The sequence below is a fragment of the Fusarium flagelliforme genome, assembly GCF_020744385.1.
Source record: "Fusarium flagelliforme strain FIESC 12 MPI-CAGE-AA-0113 chromosome Unknown B0J16scaffold_4, whole genome shotgun sequence".
Classification (NCBI taxonomy): domain Eukaryota; kingdom Fungi; phylum Ascomycota; class Sordariomycetes; order Hypocreales; family Nectriaceae; genus Fusarium; species Fusarium flagelliforme.
The window spans coordinates 1,498,602-1,515,403 of record NW_025763506.1 but is presented as its reverse complement, the minus strand read 5'-3'; the positions used below and the strand labels follow the sequence as shown (position 1 = coordinate 1,515,403).

The window sequence follows — 16,802 nt, the reverse complement described above, 5'->3', positions numbered from 1 at the left end:
TCCTCCCCAAACTCTAAGCTAAGTCACACTCAGCAACCTCTTCTTTCGGTCTCTTTTGTTCTACCTTTCGCGAAAGTCGCTCCCACCAAATCTCAATCTTGCCTAATAGCGACTCGCTCTTCATTCCTACTGAAGAGGCTGAGGGGCGGCCATTCCGATCATCGAGACAGGGGCTCTTTCAGTGCTCAAGATCAACTTCCCAAATAGAATGAAGCCCGGGTTCCTGTCTTGACCTACATGCACTGCGGACTCGGCACACTATTAAGTCCCATTTGTAGCCATATAAAAGGGCGATGCTGAGAACCAGAAGGGTCAATGGAATTGCAGAAGACCAAAAGATCTTTTGGTTCCATTCAATGTCCCTCACGTCTGTTGTGTTCATGCCGAAAAAGCCCGTGACGAAGGAACTACATCAGGTGGTTAGCCCATCTTATTCACAATAGGCCTTCTGACGGGACTTACAGTGGGAGAAAGAAAAGTGTAACGAATGTGAAGACTCGTATGGCCTTCCCATGCCCTTCATCAAGAACTTCCAGGACCTGTCTCATGTCCTTCCTTGCCTTCTTAGCGACAGTTCGCAGCATTTCCAGCGTCTCTCTGTCTTCAGCCAGTCTTTTGATCTGTGAATCAAGATAGCGCGCTTCCAAACCATACGTGTCTTTTCGATGCTGTAAGCATGCTGGGCTTGTTGGGTCGGGTTTCAATCCGACAGGGTTGATCGCAACTTTGTATCTCTCAATTGTGCATTCTTGAACCTGGAGTACAGCCTGAAGGGCCTCCAACTCCTCTTCAAGCCTAGATATTTCTAGAAATCGCTTTCTGGCTGGATTTCGAATCGCCGCGGAGCGAAGGGCGTTAGAGATCCGCTGGTAATGCTTGATAATGTCCAGTTTCTTTCTTGATCCCTGGACAATTGTGTCGCGGTGAAGATTGTTCAAGAAAATGGTAACTAAGACTTCTGGGCTGATGGATGAAATGTTCAATCGATCAAGGCCATCCTGGTCTATATCAGCCATAATAACACTTTGCTTGGCACGATTGAGGGAATCCCAGATCTTCTGGTTTGTATGTTTTTTTGGATAGAGGAAAATAGTTTGCTCTCGATGACGGATGATATCTGCGGGACCTTGTTTCAGGGATCCTTAAGCGGACTTTGTTGAGTTGCGCAAGCTCTTCAGCTGCGAGTGCAAGCTTAATGATAATGTGCTCAAAGGTGTCCATGAGACTTTGGAGAAGAAACAAATTCTTTCCCAAAGCCAACGTATGTATCTCGTGTGACATTGTCCAGATATCGAGAAGGTCCTCTGAAAGTTGTCGCATAATAGAAGTATATGACTCGTCCAGTTGTGGTCCAGCAACCCGCCATTGAAGCCATCCCAGACCACGGTCGTAGATAATCATATCGTCTTTGACACTTTGCTGGCGTTCGATGTGATATGCATATATATGTCTCAGGGCATCGGATACCGACTTGTAAGACGCACCTTGCCTGCAATCGTTACATCCCTCGGGTGGGAGTTCCTTCCATTGAAAGTAGAAGTCGGGACCATGTGCTATATTGAGAAGAGGCGAAATCGATAGCCATTTTGGCTTTTCGAACTCATGGACTGGCACCACAGACAGACTGATTTGCTGTGGTAGGGCGTCAGCATATAATTATGTCAGAGGAAGGCAAGTGCATACACGGACAATCGCGTCTAACGTCCCCCTGAAATGATCAGCTATTCTTACAGAACGATAGTCGTCCTGGTCAAGACTGAAGAGGCCCAAAACCACTTCACAGACTTGCAATAACTGCTGAAACATCTGTATATCTGAGAAATGCTGACAATAATCGCTTTCGGCTCTGCAACTTCGTGGACTTTCGCAATGCGCCCTATCGTTTGTAGTAGCCGATGTGGCTTTCTCGAGGTTGTGCTGGGCGATCTTACATTTCAACTCGAAGGTTTCTCTCGTGCACAGGTCGACAAAATCCAGCTCTCCAACGGGTTCTTCAAATTGCATGAAGAACAGCCTGTCTGCAAGATGATACCGCTCAGTGATCTGTTGGTCAGAGTAAACTTGGGGGTTCCTTTTTGGAGATTCCCAGAATAAGAAAGGAACGAAATCACCCTCAGAGATGCTACCTGGCAATGACGATAGCGGCAACGCCGAAGGCGGCTTTTCTGGGCCGTCGCATTTGTTGATACCTGTAAGTTCAACAAGTGGTTCTGATGGTGAAACAGGGTCTTCTGACAGAGGGAGCTCTTGTGAAGTTTGGGCCACGCTGTTGTCGATGTCCCCACCTGGTATAAGAGGCAACACAGTGGCCTGTTGCTTTCCCTGGAGCATACCATCAGGCTGACGAGATGTTTGCGTCCAAAGACTTCTCAGACTCTCATCAAAGTGAAATACATACCTCTCAACCTCCCCTGAACGCATATACTCGGTCCAGGTTTCTTTATCGACAAGGATTCTATGTTCGTCAACCAGGACATACTTCTCAAGCCCAACTCCGATGTCGAGCGCAAATTTAGCCTTCTTCAGGAACGTCTACAAACTTTCAGTTAGTGCCTTGGACGACGGTTATACTGATACTGACCTCATAATCACATGTTTTTTCAATACTGAGTGTAGACTCCAAACTCTGCGTAGTCTTCAACACTTTAACTTCATAGGGGTCGGCCTCACAGCTTTTGAAGCTTTGGACATGCCACGAAAATCTGGTGTTTGAAGATACCAAGGTTGTCCAAGACTCTGTCGAGAAGCTTATGAGAGTTTCTAAAAGAAGTTTTAGTCCTGGCGATAAAATCTTGATGGCATCGTACATACCGCTACCTATCATAAGAATGCCTGTTTCTGGCACATTGAGTGCATTCACCAGGTCGCTCTCGGGGCGCTGCAGAGCTGGGTCCCCAACATTACGTTCCGAGTCAGTGCGGAAGCCAGATCCATATAGGAATTGGAGGAGTGTCCGAGAGCTGCTGACTAAATTCCATTTGTCCTTTGCCGGGTTTTCTGGCAGGGTAAGAGATGGAGTTGAAAGGAATATGACAGGCTCGGTAGTTTCTACGACACGGCTCTGTTTGTCAATATTGTACCCAACATGCTTTATTACAGTCCCTGTATGAATTACAGACGTCGGAATATCGGAGAGTTGTTCTTTTCCGTCAAGCAGAACTCTTAGTGCAACTGGCTTCAACTTGATGGGAATAAATGGACAGTCGACAACAAGCCCCTACCAAGTCTTTATCAGTCCCCTTGGTCAAAGGTTTACAAGACAGCGGAAAGCCCTCACCTGTAATAGTTTGAGATCCGGCTTAGTGCTCTGAAGTTGCCTGGACATACATTCAGCTGTATTTTAGTATGCTATTGGGTCCATTACTTACAGCCATCTTATCTTTATTTTCTTGCCGTCCCTGAGCGCTCTCCAATTAGATTCGACGACTGAAAGTTCAATGTTTGGTGACTCTGTTGGGCTTTCAGCATAAACGCCTTCGATGATTTCGCACAGATGAGTATTCGCGTCCCAGTCCTTGAGAAAGAAACTATTTCTCAACCAGGCTTTAACAGTATCGGCAGGCTTCAGGCCCGTTGCCAGGGATTCTGTTTCTCTTTGATGGTCGCGTAAAGGAAGGCTTTCTGAAATTGACGTTTGCTTGATCCAGGGTTTATTCGCTACATGAGGGGGGTCATGATGGGACGGTCGCTCGCCATCAGAAACGCTGCGAGCTGGCTTACTGTAGTCGGCTCCCTCAGAAGGATTCTCAGGGATCAATGGGGTGTAGTTGACGGCGGGTTGGGATTCATCGTTAGGGTTGCTCGCAATATTGGCTTTTTTCTTGTCAAGTTGGCTGCGATTGTTGGCCATAGTCGCCGGAGAGGAAACAAAAAGTCAAATCTGGATTGCTATCAGATAACCACTGGAAAGTCAGTGAGAGGATGTTTTCTTCAGATTTCGCTGAAGGTTTAAAGATTTTTATCAGCCAAAAAGGTGGGGGGAAGAGCATCCATATCAACGTGAAGCAATGATCAGCTAAATCTGTCCAGTAAAAGCTCCGGGTCACTACTAAGAAATAAATGATCGGCGATCGCCGTTGACGGTTGATTTACAGCCGAGGATGCTATGTTGCACACGACAGATGATCATTTCTTCGTAGGGCTGTCGATGTAAGACAAGAACCAAGATGATTGCAAAGGATAATAATGAGTCTTTAATTCGGCCTGTATGGGATACATCAGCTTCTAACTAAAGTCCTGGTAAATTGCAACTAGCAGAGTCCCGGGACCAGGGAAAGCACAAGATCTCGATGAATACGAGCAAATCTGATCTACGTGACTGAACACCCAGGAGACTCGAGACGGAACGAGAGACTTCGGGCGAGTATGAGCTATCAAACAGTGTGCATTTGTACGCTCGTAGCAGCGGATAGTTGTACATACTTACACGCACCTGGTCTTGTGTGTTGTGCACTCGCTAAGGCCACTGTTCTTGTCATATCCAATAGTCATTTGTCCAAGGGCAACAATTGTCTATTGGCCCTTGGGGTTTTCCGTTTCCAGTCGTACACGGGTACAACTTCGGACAAGTCATGAGCGATGCCCTTTACTGTTCCGTCTAGGACTTTTTACAGTGTCACAGACTGTCGCGCATCAACACGAAACGAGCAACACCGGAGTATTTCCCTACTTGGTCGTCACGAAAGCGAGTGCACGACCAAGTGTACAACGACTCCAGCTAATCCTTACTTATTGCGGCGAGTCCTGTGTTTGTTTCTTTTCCCCTGATTTACTCGGTCTCGGATGGTTCACGTTAATCGTTTTGATCAACCGAGCGCATTCGAGTGGGACAGGAACCGCAACATTGATCGTTTTCTCAGTGTAAGATATGCCGACGGGCTTATTACTTCTAGCTCAAGTCATTTATGATATGTTCTGTATCAAACAGTAGCGGGGCCGAGAGGCTAAAGCATGGATGATAAGTTAAGAGCATCTCAAGATCCCCTGTTCGGAGAAATCCGGTCCGTAAGTCTGAAACCCGGGCTATTCCGATATGGATCTCTAGACTCTCCCAATTCCCCTACCCTAAACCAGCAAAGTCGAAGTCGAATGCAAATACCATCTGTTCAAGAACTTTAGGGCTAGTGAAGAGACTCAATGGTCAATGACAGGATTTTCAGACTACTTGTTCATATTCTGTCAGAAGTGTCTACACCTGGTTTGTGTTTGTCGAGATTAGATTCGCAGACAGTACGTCTTATGCTTCCCGCTTCGTGCAAAAACATTTGTCACCGGCAGTTCCTGGAACCTTTCTTGGTAGTTCTCAGTTCTCCGGACTTGGGTATTAATTTATGAACATCTATCAAATTAGGTGTTTACAGACTTTTCACCCTTCAGTGTTAATATGCCCTTACTGGTCAATGACAATTGTAAGCAGAAGGATTTAAAGTGGAACTGAGTCAATTGTGCGGCGGCGCCAGCGAAAACATCGAGCACCCTTCTATTCACATCAGCAAACCGTTCCTGCAATACAGCTTGCAAATACGAAAATTTTACTTGAGTGTCTTACAGAAGAGATGCGTGGAACTGCGAGCCCATTACGACTTTGCGCGCGCCATCTTGGTGCTTTTGCCACCTTGGAGTCGCGTCGCGTCACATCAATTCAGCGCCTCTTACCAGTGACCAGCCTCCAGAAACAATGGACAAGCAGCCAATGCTGCAGTAAAAAGAATGCAAACACATCACCACCGACTTCAATCACGTCGCCTGCATTCTGGAACTCAAGACCGACATGGAAGAGAAGTTCAGTCAACACCGTACGATGTCTCATCGGCTGCACAGCTGGTGACTTCACGGCGATGTGGCTCCTCCAGGCCTACTACCCGGACCTGTCCATGGCAATCGTTATGCCAATCTCCAGCAAGTCACCCACTACCTTACTACCACCTTACCACTCGCTAACAGAAACAGTGGCATCTGGAATCTCAACGTCTATCCTTCTCGAGACTGTAATGCTGCGTATCGGTCGCGACGGGCTTACATGGCTCACCGCCGCAAAGACGGCAATTGGGATGAGCTTAATCTCCATGTTGACCATGGAAGCGGCAGAGAATGCAGTGGATTATTATCTTACTGGTGGACAAGTTGCGCTTAATGATCCTTCGTTCTGGATTGCGGCATTGGTATCGATTGCTGCTGGATTTATGGCGCCGCTACCGTATAATTATGCGAGATTGAGGAAGTATGGGAAGGCTTGCCACTGAGGGAGGTCAATTATACGCCAATCCAAGTAGTAAATTGCACAATCGCGTCTACCTTTGTGCCATCGAGGTTCCAATGTGATGAAAAGTGAATTTTATTTGTTTCTCTTCTGGGATAGAGTCATGTTTTGCGAATTATGTTGAGTCGCTTATAAATCCCGGCAACAGTTTTCCGGCTCTCTGTCCCCAATCTCCAGTGACATTTTCCCTTAACCATAATCAATCCCAAGCTCAGACGCCAAGTCGGCAATCGATGCCTGCAGCCCAGCCCAAACATCCATCCCCAGAAATAAATCGCCGTCAAATCTAGCCAAGATTGGAGTTGACCGTCTCGAGTCTCGACTCTCTTTTAGGGACGTAGCGCCACACGTGAACAGACGCCATCGCGTCGGAGTCTGATCAGTGTCCGAGTTTTTGAGAAGCGAGTGCAGAAAGCTACAGAGTAAAAGACACGGCGACAAAAGTAGAAGCCGGGAGTTATTGAATTGTTATCTTGATTCTGATCTATGATTATCAGATTCTGCTTCGGCATCATGTCCCGGAGTACAGATAGATTGATCATATCGGCGTCATGGGTTGAGGTTGTATTTCGGCGCTTTGGTGATGGGGGTAGAATGACTCGTCAACTGTACTACGTCTACGGATAGCAGAACAGACAATCATCGTACCTTCGATGTTGCCCGTGATGATGCAAATAATATCCAGGTAAATTCCAAGATTGCAAGGCAACACCGACTGTCGGTATAAAGTACCGTGTCTCCCATGAACGTCTTTAGCAGTAAAATGGATCGCATTGACCATTCACCCCCACTGAACCAGGGAGTAGGGAGCGCTGGAGTCGGGTCCCTACCACCATCTAATGGTTCCCCATCCCACCTCTGATCTCCGCAATTCCATCCCAATTCACCACCAAATGAGACACCACACATCTGTCATCAACAAACATAACCTCTTTAGCGTCTCTCTCCCCTCAACAAAGCAGGATCGGACTCTACTTCTAACCACCGAAACTACCCCAGATTCTTCTTTTCCCCAGGTTCACTAGCTCCCCCAGCTTCCCCGCTCCCCGCGCGATGATCATGGACGGGGCCATAAATACACGGGGTCCAGACCTGAGAGAGTGAAAAGTTTTTTCTCAAGGCTCCAGCATCTTCTCTTCAAGCGACAAACATGGCCACTACAAACGAGCACCGGCAAGGCAAGGAGACGTCCGATTTCGCGCACGTCAACAGCGTTCTCGAGGATGAGAAGCCTGCGCAGGATGAGGAGAGGGATTGGACGGGTACTGCCAAGAAGACAGACCCAGAAGAGATCCGCCTCGTCAAGAAGCTTGACTTATGGATCATGGTACGTGCCAATGCTTGGTATTCGATCGCCAATGTTCTTGGCTAACTGATCTTCTCTTACAGCCCTGTCTTTGCGTCATGTACTTCCTCAACTACGTCGACCGAAATGCCATTGCGCAAGCACGATTGAATAATTTGGAGGAGGATCTCAACATGACTGGAACCGAGTTCAATACGACTGTTTCGATGTATGTGAAACCGAAGTACGAGTTTTGAACACAGCGCTGACCTTGACCAGTCTGTTTGTTGGTTATGTTTTGATGCAGGTTCCTAGCAACATGTTGATCACCAAAGTCAAGCCTGGCATGTACATGAGTTGCTGGATGTTAGTTTGGGCTGCTGTGTCTGGTAAGTTACAAGCGACAGGAAAGGGAATTATCTGCTAACGCTACGATCAGCTTGCACCGCGCTTGTCAAGAGCTATGCTGGCCTGGTTGTCTGTCGATTCTTCTTGGGTATTACTGAGGCTCCTTTCTACCCTGGTGCCACATACATGCTTTCCATCTTCTACACACGAAAGGGTCAGTAGCTCGATTCACCGTACAGAGTAGTATGTTGTATACTAACGTCGAGCAGAGGTCGCCGCCCGTATTGCTCTTCTCTACTGTGCACAGATTCTCGCCACCGGCTTCTCTGGTCTTATCGCTGCAGGTATCTTCGCAGGTATGGACGGTCTTGCTGGTCTCGCGGGATGGCGATGGTAAGTCAACCCAACCAAATTTCCGATCAGCAACTGACGACTCCAGGCTTTTCATCGTTGAAGGCGCCGTCACCGCCCTGGTAGCCATTCTCGGCTTCTTCATGCTCCCCAATACTCCTCTCACGACCCGCTGGCTCACAGAGCGTGAGAAGCAGCTTGCTCATGAACGCATGGAGAAGGATAAGGTGTCCGACTCTCAAGAGGGTGGCTCGTCTTGGGATGGTCTCAAGCAGGCTTGCAAGGATAAGCGAACTTGGCTCTTCTGCCTCATGCAGAACTTCCATCTTTCTGCCTGCTCATTCAACTCTTTCTTCCCTACGTAAGTCCCGTTGGTGCTGACTCACGAACAAGGCTAACTGTTTTTAGTGTTGTAAAGACTCTCGGCTTCAACACTACCATCACCCTCGTCATGACCTGCCCACCTTTCATCTTCGCTGGCGCTGCTGGTATCCTCTTTGGTTGGAACTCTGGACGCATGCACGAGCGCACCTGGCATATCACCGCTGGTCTCTCTATCGCCGTTGTCGGTTTCGTTCTCGCCGCTGCGACTCTTAACACTGCTGCTCGATACGTCGCTTGCTTCATCTTCCCTATGGGTGCCTACGCTGTCAACTCTGTCATTATCGGATGGGCGTCTTCTACTCTGTCGCAAACCAAGGAGAAGAAGGCTGTTGTTTTGGCCATGACCAACGTCGGTGGTCAGGTAAGTCACGACCATTCTCAATACCGGTCTAGTTTGATACTAATTCTGCCTTAGATTGGTTACATCTATGGTGCCTACCTTTGGCCCAAGAGCGACTCTCCCCGATACGGAATTGGATTTGGTGCATCGGCTGGCTTTGCTCTTTGCTCTATTGCATGCGCCTGGGCCATTCGTATCCTGTTGGTGCGTGAGAACCGTCGCATTCGCGCTTCCACCTCTGAGCAAGTCAACCTCTACGGCTACTAGTTGGACAAAAGCATATCTTGTATATAATTTAGGATGTTTCCGAATGAATGAACGTTAACGTATTTTCAACGGCATTTTCGTGGCTTGGCTGACGTGCAGTGATGTGATTGGACTTTCTGAGCTCGTATTATGCATTGCGAACAGAGATCAAGGTATTTCTCGTAATTACCATTATCGTCCTGTTTGATTGGGTCAATTGTGCACAGGAAATCCCGTGCATGGCGTAGCGGCTGGGTCGCCATGGTTGGCTCAAGGCACTGGAGGCAAGAGGACGGCTAGGATGGATGGAAGCCCCGCACGGTTGCCTAACGGTATGATGGCGGGGACCTTAAAAAGACATCATCTTATGATTGTTCTCTTCTATCTATCAATCAGCATTCATCCTCAATCAGTCTTTCAACAAATCTTCGCAAATTGAACTGTACGACTTGATAACTGACCTTCAAAAAGCTCAAATAGAGAATCTCTGCAAAATGCATCAACTACTTCACGAGAGCCTCCTCTGCCAATCAGACAACCCCCAAGAACACTCTCCCCTCTTCCGAGTCCTTCCAGGCGAGATCAGGGACAGCATCTTCTCTTACGTCCTAACAGACCATCCTGACCCAGAGTATCAATTCAGCGACAAAACCTGCTATACTCGGCCTTCATGGAAAGCCGACCAGTCCACCGACACCAGATTGCTAAGAACATGTCGAGCCATCTACCGTGAGACATGGTTCAAGCCATTCCTCCTACGAGAACATACTCGATGGTTATCGTCGCCAGATCGTGCCCCGCCTTCTAGACATCGTCCGCCTCCGATGAGTAGGATGCTCAAACGAATTGCGGATCAACAAGGCACAAACAATGTCGAGATTGAGAGGTTGAGGATCTTTGCGCAGATGTACAAGCTTGAGGATGGCGAGCTCAAGCGCCTTCTGAGTTCGTCGTATCTTGCACCCCGCATCGTGACGCTGACCATTCGTCACACTGATTGGTGGTTTTGGGAGGACGACGAGCCTCTTCGTTTCGAGGCGAATTGGATCAAGGGCGTCGCCAGTGTCTTGTCGTCCAGCACGAACCAATTCTGTTTTGAGCTGGAGTCCTTGAAGAGAAAGAAGGATCAGGTCGACAAGATTGCGGCGCAGATGATCAAGAAGTGGTATTTCAAGCGCAAAGATGGCGTTGTTCTTTATGCCGATGCCACCACGCAAGAAAGCCATTGGAATGGTTCGAGTACTTGGAATAATCAACGATGGATTCGTGACGAGACTGAGGATGGAAGGCTCGACTATTACATTGTCACAGTCACGTTCCGTCCTAAAATCGACATCGAGAGAAAGGGCGGTGGCGGTGGCGTTAGCGAAACTGCTTCCAATGCTGCACAACAAGGCTCTTTTGACGAAGAAGAGATGAAGCTGCATCTCCCCGGCCAAAGCCGTTTGGAAGTCGCTCGCCCTTACCAGGTAATCCCACGGGTCTGGGACGGGCGCCGGAATATGCCCCGGAATAGACGCATCAACCCTAACACACGCTTCTCGGAGCTGAACGACGTGCCGATTATCCCCGTCAGGAGTGCTAGTTCGGGATCCCAACAATGATTTGCGGGTTCCATACCAAGAGACTCCTTTTCCAAGTCGGCATGCTGGTACGAATGATGATGATGGGCTTCTTATGGGGCTTTGGACAGCCTTGTCGAAGCCGACAGCAGGTTCAACACACGACAACGAGCGTGGGCTGTCCTCAGGATGTCAAAAGAGTTGGCCCCGGGAGCATAAGAGACGAAATAATTCAGTCGCCTTATGCTAGCTTAGGCTGGCCCTTAGGCTGCTTTATTTCTGTAGCCTAAGCCTTAGAGGACAGCTGGACAAGTATTGTGATCGAATTGAGATTGGATTGGAGACCAAAAGAAAGGACTGGTAGATACTCGTACCACTTGCTATAGCTCTTCAGCCCATGTTTGCTTTCCTTTGTTATTCACTCCTTGACTTCAAGATTGTCTGGTGGGTTTCGCGGTGAGGCAGCATAATGTCGCAAGCAAAAAATCTCGATACTTTAACTACTTTCTCTAATCAAATTTTGCTGATGTACTCGAATTATCTCAATTCTAAGCTGAGACACCATCCAGCCACATGACATAACATCTCTTTGTTCGCTCTTTACGTCAAGTGACTGTCATCTTAGTCATCATGCCCCATACGTCAGTGACACATGTCCGGATGTTCGGTGCTCCACCAACGTCGACATCGACAATATGACTCAACAAGATAACAGCGACAGTCGCGTCGTCGGCGACTTGACATGCCAATCAGATTCCTATCGGAAGACGCTTGAGACAAAAGTTGTCTCTTGTGAGAAGGCGCCGAAGCAAGCGCACAAGTCCAAGAAGCATAATGGACATGCGCATGATGAGTGGTTAATTGAATGCTCTGATTCAGTGCTATTTCCAGAAGGTGAGCTATCACATTTGCGCTTATCGAAACTCGAACTTTATTTAACAGTGATTTAGGCGGCGGTCAGCCTTGCGATCACGGCACGATCACACCCCTCTCAGGCGACGACCAAGCTCCAATTCCCATCAAAAACGTGCAACGGCAAGGTCTCCGATGTGTGATCTACTCGCCCAAACCGCTTTCTCCGGGCGACAAGATCCGTCAAGAAATCGACTGGAAGCGTCGCTGGGATCATATGCAGCAGCATACCGGTCAGCATCTCTTGTCCGCGGTGATGATGAAAGGCCATGGCATTAAGACGGTGGGTTGGGGAATCGGTACAGATGGGGGCTTCAACTATGTCGATTTGCAGAGAAAGCCATCAGAAGACGAGATGCAGGCTATCACGATGGAGTGCGCGGAGAAGATTCGCGATAATCTATCCATCAAAGTTCAGACGCCGGATGATGCGAAACATGACAAACTACCGGGAGACTACGACAAGTCTGATGGAGTTGTTAGGGTCATTTCCATTGGGGATCTAGATGACAACACGTACGTATTTCCCGGCCTTTCGCAAGCCTCGTTACTGACTTTGACAGATGCTGTGGAACTCACCTCGGTCAAACTTCACACATCTCCCTCATCATTCTCGGCACAACGCAATCTGTTCATGGCAAGAATTGTCGTCTATCATTCATAGCCGGCGATCGTGCTATCAACCTCGCTACCTCCTCGGTCGGCGCCATCAACCAAATCGCCAAACTCTTGTCCTCGAGTAGTGACCCCAACGAAGTCGTCACCCGAGCGACAGCTCTGTCTGACAGCGGCACTGGTCTAAAGCGCTCGGAGCGGAAACTCCTCCTCGAGATAGCAAAATTCGAAAGCGAGCAAGCGATCCGGATCATCGTGCAGAACAGAATGAATGCGTTCATCCATCGCTACGAGGGCAACACCGACTTTATTAACAAGATCGTTGGTGAGACGAGGGATATCCTGCAGGGAACAGGCTTTGTGGTCGTCATTGCGATTGGTGAGCCCAAAGGCGGTGGACCGGTCGTCATCGTGGGTGACCAAGTCGCTGTTGATGCCATGGTGAAGAAGGTCAAGGCTGTAGTGAAGGACATCAAAGGTGGTGGTACCGGAGGGAAATGGCAGGGTAAAGTCAAGGAGTGGACCAACGCTGAGTTGGCCGCTCTGAAGGAGATTGTTGAGTCGTAAGGCCTAGCCCTTCGTGTTTGAGATACACTGAAATCCATTCGCGCTGTATTCTGGAAACGCCCAAAGCCGATCCATATCCAAGAAACCGTTCTTTCTGATTCCATTCTTCAGTTTCCAAATGTCTCCGTAAACTTCTGTCCTCTACAACATTCAAATTTCTAGATCAACTCCAAGTGCCTGGGTCCTATGACTCGGTTCAGTTGCACCCGCTTCTTCTTGGGCTTCGCTTGTGTCTCACGAAAGGCTCTTCGAATATGGCCAACATCGATCGGCTCTCTCTCTGGGCCTTCGGTAACGAATAATCCGTACTTCATGTGTCCTGGTTTCATCAAAGGAAGGCCAACTCGGGCTCTTTGCGCCGCTAAGTCTTGTGCCTGTATCGTCAGTGCGATATCTGTGAGGCGCTTCACCATCCCAGCAGCTAAGAAACCAAGGCTTTCCAGAGAGTCCTCTTTCTTGACAATATCGGCTACAACACCAATACCTGCCCACTCGCGGAAACGCTTTGCCTTTCTCGTCGTGAAAGATGCGTGTCGGTAGTCAGAGTACATGGCGTATTCCTCGCTGGTCATTGCTTTGGTGACTTCGTCCGCCCAGCGAAGTCTTTGAAGGGAGTCCTCGCCGGGATCGTTAAGAAGCTTCTCGTTCGTGTCGCCGCCCGGTGGAATGACCGAGTAGTAGGACTCGACGTCCCAAGGCAATGTGGCTGCTGCAGGTTCCGTTCTCTTAGCAGCAGCCTCTTCGACCGTAGGGCTTTCGAGCAGGTCGTCCGACAGTTCGTCGGGATCGTCTATTTCCACATCGTCCTGCGTATCCTTATTACGCTTCTTAGCTTCCAGGCGGATAGCTCGCCACTGCAACAGGCATTTGATGCGCTGGACTCTTGGTTCGTCGTGGCGGACTTGGAAGATGATGTGATTGAGAGAGACGGTCTTCTTGCCGGCGTGTGCGGCGAGATCACTAGCGGTGGATAGCTGGAGGGTATTAGTGAGGTTTTGGCCAAATCGCTTGTTAACTAACGATATGTCTGACTTGGTCTTGTACGATCTGTTCCACGAGGGTCAACGTCTCTAACGAGACATCTTGGGTCTCGCCAGCAACATACATCATCTGGAAAATATTAGACTAGACGACTAAAGATGAAAGAGGCTGGTTACCTGCTGGATCTCGTTACGATATTTGGGCGTAAACCCGCTCGTGGCGGGTAAGGACAGAGACATGTTCGAATAAGGTCATGTTCTTGGTCAGGTCGATAAATTGCACGCACTAGCATCTTTATACTCTGCAGTTTGGAACCAATGTACAGAAACTCGGTTGGTTCGTGATGCATGCAGTCTGATTGTTGATTGACTGTTGGTTGAGTGTTCTTTGTTAATCAGGTACACGAGGGAGGTGGTGAACCAGGCTAGTGAGAAGCCATGACCATGACTTTTAAACAAAAGGAGGGAGCAACGAGCGTATCAATAATGCAGTCAATTTGAAGCTAATACGGAAAATATCTATGGTATACACCGTATCGTGAGAAGCCATCCCCCGTCCTAGCGCCTTCCGACCGAGCCTCTGTGAGGTGTTGACAATGCCTTCCTTTTTTGGAGCGATATATTGCGTTACCCTTCGCTTGAGAAGGTCCCTCGTAGGGTGCCACCATTAACCTTTCTTCATGGAGATTGAAGAATTGAAGGAGACAAAAGAAAGAAAAAGACGGGGGAAGAACGGAGGGAAAGAAGGAGGTGATAGAGGAGCTCTTGGTAGGCCTCGAGGTAGAGAGCTAGATCAGCAGTCGTAGCTGTGCTCAACGCCTTGGGCGCGGAAATGCAGAGCTCTTACGATTCTACAGCCCGTTTGCCGGTTGTGCTAGCAAGCTGGGATCCACAGATTCAGCGGGCTGTCTCGAGTTAAGGAGGGCAACAGCTGCCACCGTGAAGATTTGTAGGTCCCCAAAGAGGGCACCACGGTCCTTTGGCCACAAACAAGGCCAATTGCTCCCGTCGCACATGGCCGGGCCGAACTCGCCCTGGCGGTCGCTTTCGACGACCTGGGTGGCCAGCTGGAGGTGGTTCTCCATTATTAGAACCGAATTTGCGAAATAATTGATGTATTTAGGGAGTGTGTTCTTTTGTGCCGCCTCGAAGTACTGCTTTATACAGCGGGCAAGGCGATGAATCTCCCGTTCTTCCAGCACGACTGGTGGGACGGCAGCAATACTCTGCTCGGCTGGCTCCATTTTGGTAGATAGACGAGAGGTTTGGTGTGATGATCGGTTCTATGGGATGTGTTAATTGTAGGACTGATAGTTTATAGGGGTTTTGTATACTTTTGACAAGCTAGATGCTTGATGATGGTGGAAATGGTAGAGATGGGTGGTGTGATGGTAAGGTAAAATCTGGAGGAAGGAGTCGGAGAGACCTTCTTTTATACACTGGAAGTACAACAAAGTTTTTCAACTCCCACTTTTTGCGGCCATTGTGAACAGTCCCGGTGGCTGACCGAGGACATCACGCGTACTGCTTATGAATGCATGCACGAAAGTAAAAGGCACACTTAATGTTGGGAAAAGCCGAGTTCATCAACAAGGGCGAGTGATCCAGAACCATCTCTCGGCACTATGTAAATGATGGAGCACCACACCTATTCTAAATATTAGACTTCCGAGAAGGCAATACAGTCTATCATTGGTCCAGACTAAAATACATCAGGATCCGTGCCTGACAACTTATCATCTGGTCTGTAGTGGCTCATCTGGGACTCACAGAGACTTGAACTCTGAGAATCGGGTTGCTGTCTGGACTCGGAAAGCGCTCAAGGTCTTGACGTAGTTTAGCAAGACACTTGATATCTTGCCAAATTCGTTGGGGCAACCGCAAAAGGGACCCGTCCATCTGCAGCACTAGACTTCTGTCGTATGGAAAACCTTCCATGGTTCTATCAAGTGTTGTGGAGGCGCAGTTGCGCTCCTGGTCGATCTTGCTGAAGGGTCATATGTTCTTCCAGGAATCTATAACGAAGTAAATACGTGAATACTGGCCAGTAGGAGACATTGTAAGGGTTCCAAAAGTTAGGAATCTTTGCATGCACCAAAGCTTGTTCGTTTTGGACGAACGTAGACCGATATTCGTCCGAGTTCCATGTCTCTGCTTCTACCGTGATTGGCGCCTCACTCTTGGTCTAACAATGTTGGGACTGCGCCCCAGAACAAAGGTTTTTCTTTCTTTCGAGCTGACCCCTATACGTGATTCTGGTGCTTACTCGTCTCCAAGTCCCTCGCCTACCTTCGGTTTCCTCACGTGCATGCGTGCTCGTCGCTCAGTTCTTCACTTTTGTTTGTAACTTTGCGGCGAGATGGAACAGTGACAAGGTATAGCCATACAGATCAAGCTTATTCTTATCACTAAAAAGGATGATGGAAAGCGGATATCTTGCAGTAATCAAAATACCACGTAGTTAAACTTGATACTCAGGTACAGCCTCTTACTATTGTACAGAAGACAAGCAAGACCATCACATAAGATTTTTGAACATAGTCACACTCTGGATAAGGCATCGGGACTCCTTTGCCTACACGAAACCTTTTCTTTTTGCCCTGCGAGACAAGAAAGACCTAGAGATGTTGACAGTCTTGTGTGAGAAGATTAGATCCTTGTGACTCTTGGTGGGTATTAGCACTGTCTTTCAATGCAACAGAATAGCTTTCGCTCAAACCAAATTATTCTTGATAATAACCGACTATAAGGTTGGGTTCAAACATAAAGAAGATTCAGGGCATGCATTCTTGCTGTATGAGAGCTTAATCCAGCATCTGGTATCATCCAATCAGAGCCACGCCCGGTTAGCTCAATCGGTAGAGCGTGAGACTCTTACGAGTACGCGATCTCAAGGTTGCGGGTTCGACCCCCGCATCGGGCTGTTCCTATAAAACGATTGCAAACATCGTGG

At 48.4% G+C, this 16,802-nt stretch overlaps 6 protein-coding genes and 1 non-coding gene across 7 annotated transcripts; 5 read left to right on the top strand and 2 right to left on the bottom strand.

The window, feature by feature from the left end:
- Positions 1–50: 50 nt before the first annotated feature.
- Positions 51–3,850, bottom strand: B0J16DRAFT_398823 (uncharacterized protein; the record flags this gene model as incomplete). The annotated part of the gene is made up of 11 exons (XM_046132418.1): positions 51–407; positions 463–998; positions 1,153–1,632; positions 1,732–1,794; positions 1,830–1,876; positions 1,932–2,365; positions 2,399–2,532; positions 2,582–2,760; positions 2,812–3,217; positions 3,278–3,317; positions 3,369–3,850. The coding sequence occupies 11 exons, from the start codon at positions 3,848–3,850 to the stop codon at positions 179–181; spliced, it is 3,030 nt and encodes a 1,009-aa protein (XP_045982757.1). The 3' UTR covers positions 51–178.
- Positions 3,851–5,072: 1,222 nt separating this feature from the next.
- Positions 5,073–6,289, top strand: B0J16DRAFT_124675 (uncharacterized protein). The gene is made up of 2 exons (XM_046121671.1): positions 5,073–5,898; positions 5,950–6,289. The coding sequence occupies exons 1-2, from the start codon at positions 5,556–5,558 to the stop codon at positions 6,240–6,242; spliced, it is 636 nt and encodes a 211-aa protein (XP_045982756.1). The 5' UTR covers positions 5,073–5,555; the 3' UTR covers positions 6,243–6,289.
- An 849-nt stretch (positions 6,290–7,138) lies between these two features.
- B0J16DRAFT_340912 (major facilitator superfamily domain-containing protein) lies at positions 7,139–9,327 on the top strand. The gene is made up of 8 exons (XM_046127759.1): positions 7,139–7,586; positions 7,649–7,773; positions 7,824–7,933; positions 7,984–8,106; positions 8,162–8,285; positions 8,332–8,604; positions 8,652–8,988; positions 9,043–9,327. The coding sequence occupies exons 1-8, from the start codon at positions 7,410–7,412 to the stop codon at positions 9,232–9,234; spliced, it is 1,461 nt and encodes a 486-aa protein (XP_045982755.1). The 5' UTR covers positions 7,139–7,409; the 3' UTR covers positions 9,235–9,327.
- A 380-nt stretch (positions 9,328–9,707) lies between these two features.
- Positions 9,708–10,817, top strand: B0J16DRAFT_384181 (uncharacterized protein; the record flags this gene model as incomplete). Its single annotated transcript, XM_046131398.1, has 1 exon — positions 9,708–10,817. One exon carries the CDS (start codon positions 9,708–9,710, stop codon positions 10,815–10,817), a length of 1,110 nt encoding a protein of 369 aa, XP_045982754.1.
- A 644-nt stretch (positions 10,818–11,461) lies between these two features.
- Positions 11,462–13,048, top strand: B0J16DRAFT_340909 (Threonyl/alanyl tRNA synthetase). Its single transcript, XM_046127758.1, has 3 exons — positions 11,462–11,669; positions 11,726–12,203; positions 12,251–13,048. Exons 1-3 carry the CDS (start codon positions 11,471–11,473, stop codon positions 12,867–12,869), a joined length of 1,296 nt encoding a protein of 431 aa, XP_045982753.1. The 5' UTR covers positions 11,462–11,470; the 3' UTR covers positions 12,870–13,048.
- Positions 13,028–14,089, bottom strand: B0J16DRAFT_268555 (transcription initiation factor IID, 18kD subunit-domain-containing protein; the record flags this gene model as incomplete). Its single annotated transcript, XM_046123490.1, has 3 exons — positions 13,028–13,843; positions 13,890–13,979; positions 14,027–14,089. 3 exons carry the CDS (start codon positions 14,087–14,089, stop codon positions 13,028–13,030), a joined length of 969 nt encoding a protein of 322 aa, XP_045982752.1.
- Positions 14,090–16,689: 2,600 nt separating this feature from the next.
- B0J16DRAFT_t158 lies at positions 16,690–16,772 on the top strand. Its single transcript has one exon. It is a non-coding gene; the product is annotated as a tRNA-Lys (tRNA).
- Positions 16,773–16,802: the final 30 nt, after the last annotated feature.

What these genes read in the sequence shown, in the direction of transcription:
- B0J16DRAFT_340909 (XM_046127758.1), top strand. Translation starts at nt 11,471, where the DNA reads ATGACTCAACAAGATAACAGCGACAGTCGCGTCGTCGGCGACTTGACA. An exon ending in TTCAGTGCTATTTCCAGAAG is followed by an intron (nt 11,670 to 11,725) that starts GTGAGCTATCAC and finishes ACAGTGATTTAG; the next exon opens with GCGGCGGTCAGCCTTGCGAT. An exon ending in GGGGATCTAGATGACAACAC is followed by an intron (nt 12,204 to 12,250) that starts GTACGTATTTCC and finishes TGACTTTGACAG; the next exon opens with ATGCTGTGGAACTCACCTCG.
- B0J16DRAFT_124675 (XM_046121671.1), top strand. Translation starts at nt 5,556, where the DNA reads ATGCGTGGAACTGCGAGCCCATTACGACTTTGCGCGCGCCATCTTGGT. An exon ending in AATCGTTATGCCAATCTCCA is followed by an intron (nt 5,899 to 5,949) that starts GCAAGTCACCCA and finishes TAACAGAAACAG; the next exon opens with TGGCATCTGGAATCTCAACG.
- B0J16DRAFT_340912 (XM_046127759.1), top strand. Translation starts at nt 7,410, where the DNA reads ATGGCCACTACAAACGAGCACCGGCAAGGCAAGGAGACGTCCGATTTC. An exon ending in TTCAATACGACTGTTTCGAT is followed by an intron (nt 7,774 to 7,823) that starts GTATGTGAAACC and finishes GACCTTGACCAG; the next exon opens with TCTGTTTGTTGGTTATGTTT. An exon ending in AGTTTGGGCTGCTGTGTCTG is followed by an intron (nt 7,934 to 7,983) that starts GTAAGTTACAAG and finishes CGCTACGATCAG; the next exon opens with CTTGCACCGCGCTTGTCAAG.